This window comes from Catharus ustulatus, unplaced genomic scaffold (assembly GCF_009819885.2).
Source record: "Catharus ustulatus isolate bCatUst1 unplaced genomic scaffold, bCatUst1.pri.v2 scaffold_85_arrow_ctg1, whole genome shotgun sequence".
NCBI classification, from domain to species: domain Eukaryota; kingdom Metazoa; phylum Chordata; class Aves; order Passeriformes; family Turdidae; genus Catharus; species Catharus ustulatus.
The window spans coordinates 37138-49582 of NW_024879550.1; the positions used below are offsets into that span (position 1 = coordinate 37138).

A 12445-nucleotide genomic window follows, 5' to 3' on the forward strand; every position below is an offset into this window, starting at 1 on the left:
GAAGTAATAGAATTAGGGCCCCTCAGTGCAAGCTGGTCAGATCAGGCATGTGAGTTGTATGCAGTTTTGCAGGCATTAAAAAAGTCTTTTTAAGGAAAAAAAAGAATGATTTTTACAGATTCAAAATATGCCTTTGGGGTGGTTCACCCTTTTGGGAAAATTTGGGAAGAGGTCTAATAAACACTCAAGGATGGGGATTGGTTCATGGGGAAATAATAAAGCAAATCTTAGAGGCTATCCGGGAGCCAGAGGCAATCTCAATCGTGCATGTAAAAGGACATCAAACAGGAATACAATTTCGGATTAGAGGAAACAATCTAGAAGACAAGGAAACCAAAAGTGCAGCACTACTAACAGTAAGTACCCCAGAATTCGGAAAAAGAGGGACTCAGGGATATCCCCCTTGTCCCTCCCTGAAAGAGATTGAAGAATACAAGAAGATAGGAGGAACAATAGGAGAAGGTAAGTGGAGATTACCAGCTGGGAGGGAGTTAGTATCTAAAGATATCAGAAAGATTCTAAGAAGACTGCATTTGCAAACTCATTGGGGATCCCAGGCTCTGGCAGAACAGTTCCTGAGATTCTTCAGGTGTAAAGGGATTTATGAGTTGGTTAAACAAGAAGTACAGGGGTGCCTGATATGCAAAAAAGTTAACGAAGCCAGGACACAACAGGTAATCGGGGTAGTCGCCCTATAGCCTGTCATCCATTTGAAAGAATCCAAGTGGATTTTACTGAACTACCAAAGGTTGGGAGGTATAAATTTTTTTTAGTACTAGTAGACAAATTAATTCATTGGGCAGAAGCTTATCGAAGTCCGAGGGCTACAGCCCAGACAGTATCAAAATTTCTTCTGGAAGAAATCATCCCCCAGTATGGTATAATCAACTATATAGACTCAGACCAAGGAACACATTTCACCTCAAAAATTATTAAACAACTGGCTGAAGCCCTAGGAATTTGATGGGAATACCATACTCCATGGCATCCCCAGAGTTCAGGACAAGTTGAAAGAATGAATCAAACACTAAAGGCTCAATTATCAAAATTAATGATAGAGACAAAAATGTCCTGGCCAAATGCCTCCCCTTAGCGTTATTAAATATAAAGACTATGCCTCACTCTGAGACAGGACTATCTCCTTTTGAAATGTTGTATGGAATGCCCTATGGTCATGGGATGCCTGTGGGTCACCCAAAAATAGAGGATGGACAAATGCAACTCTACCTGATAACAATGAATAAAATTTTACAGGACCTGTGAAAACAGGGGATTGTCACACAAAATGTTCCTTTGGGGTTTGCCATACACAAAATCCAACCGGGGAATCAGGTTCTCATAAAAACCTGGTAAGAGGTTTCTCTCTCTCCTCACTGGGACGGTCCTTTTCTTGTCCTTGTGACCACAGACACAGCAGTCTGGACAGCAGAAAAAGGTTGGACACACGCCTCCAGGGTGAAAACGATTGAGACAAGAGAAGAGACTCCTGAGTGGAGAGTGGTTTCCTCCCCTGGGAACCTCAAGATAAAATTGCGTCAGACAAGTAAATGAGCAACATAGATCGGATAAGGTGTGTAATATCTGGGTGTACATGTTTTCTGTTTATTTATTTCAGGTGCCAAATCTGTCATGAGGTGTGGGTTACACATTGTATACAGGGGGTCAAGCCAAGAGGTCTTTCTACTAAGTGTCTTGAAGAAGAGTTGTCTCTGACCAAATTCTGATACTTGCCACTGAATTGGATATCATTGAATTGGATTCTGTAGAGTGGTTTCTCCTCTTTCAGCATGGGATTAGCAGAAAATTAGATTGCAGGGCTGAAATTATAGAAATCGAGTGCCGAAGAACTAATAAAGTACCTTGTTTGACAGACACAGTAAAATTATCCAGGTGGGATGTTTTTAAAACGTGGTATGCGACTCGGACTAGGCGTTGGTCCCCGGAAGAATACATCTGCTGCCAAGAAGATGGTTTCGCCCGCTGCTGGAGTGAGCATAGGCAGAAGCAGAGAAGTACGCCTATGGGGAATGCTGGTGAGCCTGAGTCTAGTCATGTACCAACCGATTAATGCATATCAAAAGAATTTCGCGAGCTCTGCAGCACAAAGTCACAATAATGAGTGTGGGGAATGCCCACGAATTGACACCTCAACACACTCTGTCCTAGCCAACTCCACCTATAAGGAATCAGATGAGTATTGTAACCTAAGCGGCACTCGATATGTAAAATGTAAATTAAACGGGAAATCAGTGTGCTATGATCTCAAGGCAAGATATCAAAAGGTGCACTCAGAGACATCTGCTCACAACATTCAGAAAAGAAATATAAACCAAGCGCCTCTTCCCACATGCAAACAATGCAATTGTACAGTACAGGCAGGGGGAAAGAGGAAGTCAGTATTTGTGGCATATTTTCAAGTAAATCAGTTGTGTTGTGATCATACTCAATTAGAAATGTGTGTCATGGAAGGGAAAACATACTGGGTGGGCAAAAATCTAAGGTATGAAAATGGGTTAATCTCTGACAGCGAACCAGTCATCATTGACCTTCTTGAAGAAAATTACGTCCAGATTTGTGCATAGTTTGATAACACTTTCTGTTTCTCCAGAGACAGGGAAGGCATGGATCCCAAAAGCAAAATAAAACAAATAGTCTTAGAAATGAAAAAACAGGAGTCAGAAATGAGGAAAGGAGACTAGAGCAGGGAAGACTGAGAACCTTAAGTGAGCAGTATGACTTACTAGAAAAGCAGTATGACAATTGAGGTTTGCCAGGGTCAGACAAGAATTTGTTCATCTATTTAATGCAAGAAATTGCAATTGAATTAGGATTGTCCAAATGCTGGATTTGCGGAGACCTCAAGTCAGCAAAAAAATTGTGCTGGAAAGGTGAGAGTTTAACTCCAGAGCAGCTCCTAAGGGGAGACAAAACACAAATGTCAAAGACAGTCCAAAGACCTGAGGGTTGAGTCTTAGATAAAAGAGTAATTGGAACAATTTGTATCAGACAGGAGGGAAAGGAATACACTGAAGTAGTGAGGTACACCCCGTGCATCTCCACCCTTGCCGTGAACTCAAATAACAAAAGAATCTGGTAACCAGAATCCCCTGCTGGGTATTGGAGCCTAGAAAAGGACAATTGTGAATGGAGTGACAAAATTGGACTTTGCTGGAACAAAGGCTCTGGAGTTAACCCTTACCAGTCACTGAGAGAATTAAGTACAGTAATTTCACAACTATAAGGTGCACCATTTTGACTAAAATTTTGGCCCAAACCCAGAAGTGCGCCTTAGAGTCCGGTGCACCTTATATAATATACAAAGTTGTGAATTTTGCCAAACTGGAAGTGTGAGTTGCAATGGGGGGGCGGTGCCACGGGAGCGCTGAGTCGCTAGGGGGGGCGGGAGCGGGCGACCATAGCTGGTAGGAGCTGCGCAGGGAAGGAGGGAGCTGGCACCAGTGCCAGCCTGGGCGCAGGGGGAAGAAGAAGCCAGCACCAGCCCCAGCTGGGCGTGGGCGGAAGAAGAAGCCGGCACTGGCCCCAGCCCAGCACGAGCTGCGCAGGGAGGGAGGGAGCCACTACCGACCCCAACCTGGCACGAGCCGCACAGAGAGGGAAGGAGCCGCTGGCCCCGAACCACTGCATGCTGTGGCCGCCCTGAGCTGCGCCTCACCAGCCAGCGCTGGAAGCGGGCAGGAGTGCCGAGGCCCATGGCATGGGGAAGGTGCCTGGGGCTGCATTTAGAGGTTACGCCAACCTGTGAAAAATGTTTGCAAATTGAGCACCTGCCAGTAATTTGTTACTTTGTTGCATGCAGCGCAGCTCCTCGCTGCAAAAAAAAAAGTGTGCCTTATAGTCCAGCGTGCCTTATATAATGTACAAAGTTGTGAAATTTGCTGGCTCCCGGAGGTGCGCCTTATAATCCAGTGCACCTTATGGTCGTGAAATTACTGTACTTACTGGGCTGAGCCAGGAAGTACAGAAATTACGTGGAAAGCCCCTGAGGGAATATATTGGGTGTGTGGGAAAAGAGCATACAGCGAATTACCACAAAAATGGAAAGGGTCATGCACTCTGGGGATAATTCAGCCTGTTTTCTTTACCTTGCCAAGATTTGACAATGGTTTGTTGGGGGCAGCTCTCTACGAGACACCGAATAGAGAAAAATGAGAATTAAGAAAGAAACTCCCTGATGTGGGTGGCAGCCAAACTTGGGGCGGGGAAAGAATGGCCTGCTGAAAGGATAATACAATACTATGGCCCTGCGACATGGGCACAGGATGGAAGTTGAGCATACCGAACTCCAGTATACCTGTTGAACAGACTGATAAGGCTGCAGGCAGTAGTAGAAATTGTGTCTAATTACACTTCAGATGCCCTTGAGTTATTGGCCAAACAGCACTCCCAGATGCGAGCCTTTGTGTATCAAAATAGAATAGCATTAGATATTTGTTAGCTGAAGAAGGGGAGTCTGTGGAAAATTTAATTAATCAGAATGCTGTGTTGAAATGGATGGTTATGGGGAAGCTATAAGGGATCTTGCTGCAGAAATAAAAATGGTGGCACACATCCTGGTCCAAAAATGGAATTCCATTCTCCAGGCATCTAGGTGGGAACAGTTATTCTCGGGAGCATGATGGAAAAAGATTGTGTTCTTCATCCTGTGCTCAGTAGTTGGAGTCATCTTCCTACCATGCTTAATACCTTGTTTCATTAGATTGATACACTCAGTGGTACAGGGCATGCAAAAAGCCTCTATGCCCATGGACCCAGAACTTGCGTCTGGGAGGGTGAGTGGTAAGGCATCCAAAATAATGAAATTAGGAAAAGGGGAAGTAAACACGAGTGCAGTAGAGGCACTGGCAAAATCTGAAGAACAAATAAAGAAAGGTAAGTTCCCTTATAGAGATTATCAAGAAAAGTCAATAGAAGAGTGGGATAGCAGTGAAGAGTCTGAGGAAGATTGAGAAAAACGGAGAAAAGAATATGAATTAAAGTGTTTCTATAGACGGGGAGGGATTGTGATATATGTTACATAATAATTCGTGTTAACTCAGGATTTATGTGATATAAAATGATCGTATAAATAAATAAAGAAATAAAGAAATAAAGAAATAAAGAAATAAAGAAATAAAGAAACTTTTAAGGGAAACGCCAGCCACAGCCAGAAAAAGAGGATTGCTTCACAGAATTCCAGCGCTCACAACCGTGGAAAAAGCTCTGATTAACGTATTAACAAATATAGCTCGGCAGAACTGAATTGGCATAATGACCAGTCAGGAAACGCTCAGCGATAAGAACATGTTGTCACCCATCAGGAGAGCCGAAAAGCTCTCAGGAGAGCCACATTTCAATGCCAGTTCCCATAAATCTAATCATTGTCCCCTCGTCCCCAAAACCCCGGTTCCCTGATTCCCTAAGTCAAAATCAACCCTCCCAAGGAAAATTACATCTCAATACACAGCAGACCTGACCTTCATCAAAATTCATCGCAGCGCAGGAAGAGCTTTGTCCAGTGCAGCACCAAGAAAAGAAACTACATGAATATGTGAAACGAGCCCAGAGAGAAAGGACTGCTTGCTCCAGGCTAGGAAAAACCATATCAAACTAGGACCAACCAAAACTAGGATTGACCAAGACGACAATGTGAACACAGGGAGATCCAATGTGATAGAGGTCAGATAAACATGTGTGTGTGTTCAACCAGTGCCAAACCTGGGCTTGGTGTTGTCTTTTTGATTGTGGCTTCCCAGGACCGTATTTTTGGTCACAAAAATACAAATTGTTGCTTTAATATTTTTAATTCGGCTTGATTTGTATATTACATATAACAGTAGTTTTAGAATGTATAAGTATGGTTAAAAGTAAACAATAAATCAGCTTCTACATAGTCATACGGATTTGCTGTCCAGAAGTGCTCTGTCCAGAGACCTGAGCAAGGGCTCATGCACTTTCCTTCTCCTTCTCTCCTGTGAAGAAAAAAGGATGTCACTGAACCACTGATATTTACTCCTTCGGCAGGAGACCAGTTCTCTAACATAGGCTGGCCCAAAGGCTCTTTAACCTCCCTGACACAGGGCCTCTCCTCAGGGTTCTCCTATGGGTGGTTTTCACCTTACTCTATACGCCTTAGAAATCTCCACCTCACAGGTATTCCACTTGACCATGACGGCACAATCTGGAAATGGTTTTCCCTTAACCCTAAGACTTATGGCAAGAAAGGGGATAAGAAACACAGAGAAAGTTTACATTCCTTTTCAGTCTTTCATTTCTGCTTTCTGCAGACAAATAATTAAAGCTCCAGCTTTGAAAAGTGGACCATAGGTTTAATTCTAGGCCCACAATGGCTTGAACCAGCAGGAATTCCAAGGCCTTCCCTGGCCTGCTCTGGGCTGCTCCTTACCATGGCTTTGAAGGCTGCAGCTGCAGCAAGAAAAGGCCCCAGGGTCAGGGAAGGCCGATCCTTCCTCAGCTTTCCCTGCCCTGGGGCAAGAGGCTGTTGCCAACACACTCTGTGTCCAGCCTGAGCCAGGTCCAAGGGCACAGGCTGGGGCCAGCCAGGCCACATTGCAGTCTGTGCCCCAGCTGACTCCTTCCCCTGCCCAGCACCAGCTCCTGCAGGCACAGCTGCTCTCCGCAGGCCCTGCGCTCACAGACACGGCCAGCCTCTGCTCAGGGAACCTCCTCTCCCTGCTCATCAGCAGCAGGGAAACAAGGCTGATCTCACACGGGCCCCAGAATGGCACCAGCAGTGGGGCAGCACCAGAAGGGCAGTGGGGAAATGGAGAGAGATGGGAACAGGACTTCAAGGGGAATCTTCAGCAAGTCTCTGGCAATGAGAGAACTCCCAGCACACACCCTCTGCAAAGATGAGGGACACAAGAGGGACTTTGTGCACCTGCACCGGCAGAGAACACTTCAGCATGGAGGTGTTTCAGTGCCATGGACCCCAGAAGCTGTTCCCCCTGGAAGGAGTGTCCCTGCCCATGGCCTCTGAGGAGCTGAGCAGGATGAGCTCACAGTGTGTTTGGCCTGTAGAGCAGCTTCTGCCTTCACATGGATGAAAGTCTAATTGGCAATGGCCCTGCTCACCTTGGTTCTTCTTCAGCTCTGCTCTGAGATCCTTAAGCTCATGTTTTATGGTCTCCAGACTTTCCTGGAAATCTTTTTCCAGAGTTTCAAATCGATGGGAGGTCTCCCGGTCTTTCTTCTTCAACAAGGATGCCAGGACCAATACAATATCCTCCTCTTTATTGACTGTGAATAAAAAATAATGTCACAGGGCCACTGAAGTTTCGTCCTTCAGCAGGAGACCATCTCTCTGACACAAGTATGCCAAAGGTTCTGATTTAACCTCCCTGAGAGGGGGTCTGTCCTCAGGACTGTACTGTGGGTGGTTTTTTTCTTCCTCCTCCCCCTTAGAAATCCTCAACTCATAGGACTTAGATTTGGTTGTGAAGGCACAATCTGAAAATGGTTTTCCCTTTACCTTCGGACTTTTAGAAGGGACGGGTCAAGAAATGTAAAGGAAATTTTAATCTCTTTACAGCCTTTCATTTGTGCTATGTGCAGCCCAATATACAAAGCGCCAGCTTTGAAAAGTGGGTTAAAATCTTAATTCTAAGCCGACAATGGTTTGAGCCAGCAGGAATTCCAAGGCCTTCCCTGGCCTGCTCTGGGTTGCTCCTTGACATGGTTTCGCAGGCTGCAGCTGCAGCAAGAACAGGCCCCAGGGTCAGGGAAGGTCGATCCTTCCTCAGCTTTCCCTGTCCTTGGGAAAGAGGCTGTTGCCAACACACTTTGTGTCCAGCCTGAGCCAGGCCCAAGGCCACAGGCTGGGGCCAGCAAGGCCACACTGCAGTCTGTGCCCCAGCTGACTCCTTCCCCTGCCCAGCACCAGCTCCTGCAGGCACAGCTGCTCTCCGCAGGCCCTGCGCTCACAGGCACGGCCAGCCTCTGCTCAGGGAACCTCCTCTCCCTGCTCAGCATCAGCAGGGAAACAAGGCTGATCTCACACGGGTCCCAGCACGGCTCCAGCAGTGGTGGAGCACCAGAAGGGCAGTGGGGAAAGGGAGAGAGATGGGAACAGGACTGCAAGGGGAATGCTTAGCAAGTCTCTGGCAATGAGAGAACTCCCAGCACACATCCTCTGCAAAGATGAGGGACACAAGAGGGACTTTGTGCACCTGCACCTGCAGAGAACACTTCAGCATGGAGGTGTTTCAGTGCCATGAACCACAGAAGCTGTTCCCCATGCAAGGACTGTCCCTGCCCATGGCCTCTGAGGAGCTGAGCAGGATGAGCTCACAGGGTGCTTGGCCTGTAGAGCAGCTTCTGCCTTCACATGGATGAAAGTCTAATTGGCAATTGCTCTGCGCACCTTTGCTCTTCTCCAGCTCCACTCTGATATCCTTAAGCTCATTCTTAATGCTCTCCAGACTTTCCTGGAAATCTTTTTCCAGAGTTTCAAATCGATGGGAGGTCTCCTGGTCTTTCTTCTTCAACAAGGATTCCAGGGCCAACAAAATATCCTCCTCCCTCTTTCCTGTGAAGAAAGAAAGATATCACAGGGTCACTGAAATTTCGGCCTTGACCAAAAGATAGCTCTCTGACACAAGCATGCCCATAGGATCTGATTTATCCTCCCGGACACAGCGTCTGTCCTCAGGGCTCTCCTGTGGTTGGTTTTTCCCTTCCAGCTTTCCTTTTAGAAATCCTCACCTCATATGAATTCCATTTGGACATGAAGGAAAAATCTGGAAATGGTTTTCTGTTTACCCTCAGACTTTTGGAAAGGAGAAGACAAGAAATGGAATGGAAATTTTCACATCTTTGCTCAACCTTTCATTTCTGCTTTCTGCAGCCCAAGAAATAGTGCTCCAGTTTTGAAAAGTGGGCCAAAGTCTTAATTCAAAGTCCCCAGTCGTATGAGTCAGCAGGAATTCCAGGGGTTTCCCAGGCCTGCTCTGGGCTGCCCCTTGCCATGGCTTTGAAGGCTGCAGTTGCAGCAAGAACAGGTCCCAGGGTCAGGGAAGGCCGATCCCTCCTCAGCTTTCCCTGCCCTGGGGCAAGAGGCTGTTGCCAACACACTTTGTGTCCAGCCTGAGCCAGGCCCAGGGCCACAGGCTGGGGCCAGCCAGGCCACATTGCAGTCTGTGCCCCAGCTGACTCCTTCCCCTGCCCAGCACCAGCTCCTGCAGGCACAGCTGCTCTCCGCAGGCCCTGCGCTCACAGACACGGCCAGCCTCTGCTCAGGGAACCTCCTCTCCCTGCTCAGCATCAGTAGGGAAACAAGGCTGATCTCACACGGGCCCCAGCATGGCACCAGAAGAGGGGCAGTACCAGAAGGGCAGTGGGGAAAAGGAGAGAGATGGGAACAGGACTTCAAGGGGAATCTTCAGCAAGTCTCTGGCAATGAGAGAACTCCCAGCACACACCCTCTGCAAAGATGAGGTTCACAAGAGAGACTTTGTGCACCTGCACCTGCAGAGAACACTTCAGCATGGAGGTGTTTCAGTGCCATGGACCCCAGAAGCTGTTCCCCATGGATGGACTGTCCCTGCCCATGGCCTCTGGGGAGCTGATCAGGATGAGCTCACAGGGTGCTTGCAATGTAGAGCAGCTTCTGCCTTCAGGTGGATGAAAATCTAATTGGCAATGGCCCTGCTTACCTTGGTTCTTCTGCAGCTCCGCTCTGACATCCTTAAGCTCATTCTTAATGATGTCCAGACCTTCTTTGAAATCTTTTTCCAGAGTTTCAACTCTGTGGGACAGGTTCTGGTATTCCTTCTTCAACATGAATTCCTGGGCCCATGCACTTTCTTTTTCCTTCCTTTCTGTGAAGAAAGAACAATGTCACTGGGCCACTGATGCTTCCTCCTTGACCAAAAGACTAGCTCTCTGACACAAGCCTGCCCATAGGATCTGATTTATCCTCCCTGACACAGTGTCTGTCTTCAGGGATCTCGTGTGGGAGGTTTTTCCCTTCCTGCTTTCCCCTTAGAAATCCTCACCCCACAGGAATTCCATTTGGCCATGAAGGAACAATCTGGAAATGGTTATCTGATTACCCTCAGACTTTTAGAAAGGAGAGGGAAGGAAATGGAAAGGAAATTTTCATGTGTTTCCACCTTTTAATTGTGCTTTCTGCAGACCAAGATACACTGCTCCAGCTTTGAAAAGTGAGTAAAAGCCTTAATTCTAGATCCACAATGGCTTGAGCCAGCAGGAATTCCAGGGGTTTCCCTGGCCTGCTCTGGGCTGCCCCTTGCCATGGCTTCGCAGGCTGCAGCTGCAGCAAGAACAGGCCCCAGGGTCAGGGAAGGCCGATCCTTCCTCAGCTTTCCCTGCCCTGGGGCAAGAGGCTGTTGCCAACACACTTTGTGTCCAGCCTGAGCCAGGCCCAGGGCCACAGGCTGGGGCCAGCCAGGCCACATTGCAGTCTGTGCCCCAGCTGACTCCTTCCCCTGCCCAGCACCAGCTCCTGCAGGCACAGCTGCTCTCCGCAGGCCCTGTGCTCACAGACACGGCCAGCCTCTGCTCAGGGAACCTCCTCTCCCTGCTCATCATCAGCAGGGAAACAAGGCTGATCTCACACGGGCCCCAGCATGGCTCCAGCAGAGGGGCAGCACCAGAAGGGCAGTGGGGAAAGGGAGAGAGATGGGAACAGGACTGCAAGGGGAATCCTCAGCAAGTCTCTGGCAATGAGAGAACTCCCAGCACACACCCTCTGCAAAGATGAGGTTCACAAGAGAGACTTTGTGCACCTGCACCTGCAGAGAACACTTCAGCATGGAGGTGTTTCAGTGCCATGGGCCCCAGAAGCTGTTCCCCCTGGAAGGACTGTCCCTGCCCATGGCCTCTGGGGAGCTGAGCAGGATGAGCTCACAGGGTGCTTGGCCTGTAGAGCAGCTTCTGCTTTTAGATGGATGAAAGTCTAATTGTAAATGGCCCTGCTCACCTTGGTTCTTCTGCAGCTCTGCTCTGAGATCCTTAAACTCATGCTTTATGGTCTCCAGACCTCCCTGTAAATCTTTTTCCAGAGTTTCAACTCTGTGGGACAGGTTCTGGTATTCCTTCTTCAACATGGATTCTGGGGCCCATGCACTTTCTGTTTTCTTCCTTCCTGTGAAGAAAGAACAATGTCACTGGGCCACTGATGCTTCCTCCTTGACCAAAAGACTAGCTCTCTGACACAAGCCTGCCCATAGGATCTGATTTATCCTCCCTGACACAGTGTCTGTCCTCAGGGCTCTCCTGTGGTTGGTTTTTTCCTTCCAGCTTTCCTTTTAGAAATCCTCACCCCACAGGAATTCCATTTGGCCATGAAGGAACAATCTGGAAAAGGTTTTCTGATTACCCTCAGACTTTTAGAAAGGAGAGGACAAGAAATGGAATGGAAATTTTCACATCTTTTCCACCTTTCATTTGTGTTTTCTGCAGCCCAATATACAAAGCGCCAGTTTTGAAAAGTGGGCCAAAGGCTTAATTCAAAGTCCCCAGTTGTTTGAGCCTGCAGGAATTCCAGGGGTTTTTCCCTGGTCTGCTCTGGGCTGCCCCTTGCCATGGCTTCGAAGGCTGCAGCTGCAGCAAGAACAGGCCCCAGGGTCAGGGAAGGCCAATCCCTTCTCAGCTTTCCCTGCCCTGGGGCAAGAGGCTGTTGCCAACACACTTTGTGTCCAGCCTGAGCCAGGCCCAGGGCCACAGGCTGGGGCCAGCCAGGCCACATTGCAGTCTGTGCCCCAGCTGACTCCTTCCCCTGCCCAGCACCAGCTCCTGCAGGCACAGCTGCTCTCCGCAGGCCCTGCGCTCACAGACACGGCCAGCCTCTGCTCAGGGAACCTCCTCTCCCTGCTCAGCATCAGCAGGGAAACAAGGCTGATCTCACACGGGCCCCAGCATGGCTCCAGCAGAGGGGCAGCACCAGAAGGGCAGTGGGAAAAGGGAGAGAGACGTAAACAGGACTTCAAGGGGAATCCTCAGCAAGTCTCTGGCAATGAGAGAACTCCCAGCACACACCCTCTGCAAAGATGAGGGACACAAGAGGGACTTTGTGCACCTGCACCTGCAGAGAACACTTCAGCATGGAGGTGTTTCAGTGCCATGGACCACAGAAGCTGTTCCCCATGGAAGGACTGTCCCTGCCCATGGCCTCTGAGGAGCTGAGCAGGATGAGCTCACAGTGTGCTTGGCCTGTGGAGCAGCTTCTGCCTTCACATGGATGAAAGTCTAATTGGCAATGGCCTCACTTACCTTGGTTCTTTGCTAAGACTCTGAAGCTCATACTGTGTGTGTCTTAGTTTACAATACAGAGTGTGATAAAAGGTATCTATTCCATCACCATCTGTTGAGGGTGGGGGCAGTGATCCTTATCTCCGTGGGAGATGTTCTGCTAATGGCTCATCCATTGAAACCAGGTGGGGCATTGTTCTTTATCTTGTCACAA

The 12445-nt window shown here is 48.3% G+C and overlaps 1 protein-coding gene across 1 annotated transcript in view; it reads right to left on the bottom strand.

Annotated features, from left to right (window-relative positions):
• Positions 1-5782: 5782 nt before the first annotated feature.
• The window catches only part of LOC117011533, a 52864-nt gene continuing 46201 nt past the window's right edge, over positions 5783-12445 (bottom strand). Inside the window, exons 7-11 of the mRNA XM_033086958.1 lie at positions 10961-11125; positions 9672-9836; positions 8381-8545; positions 7093-7257; positions 5783-5969 (exon numbers count right to left, since the gene is read on the bottom strand). Of these exons, the coding sequence (XP_032942849.1) occupies positions 5944-5969; positions 7093-7257; positions 8381-8545; positions 9672-9836; positions 10961-11125 (686 nt within the window). The 3' untranslated portion in view covers positions 5783-5943. The remainder of the gene's footprint in view (positions 5970-7092; positions 7258-8380; positions 8546-9671; positions 9837-10960; positions 11126-12445) is intronic.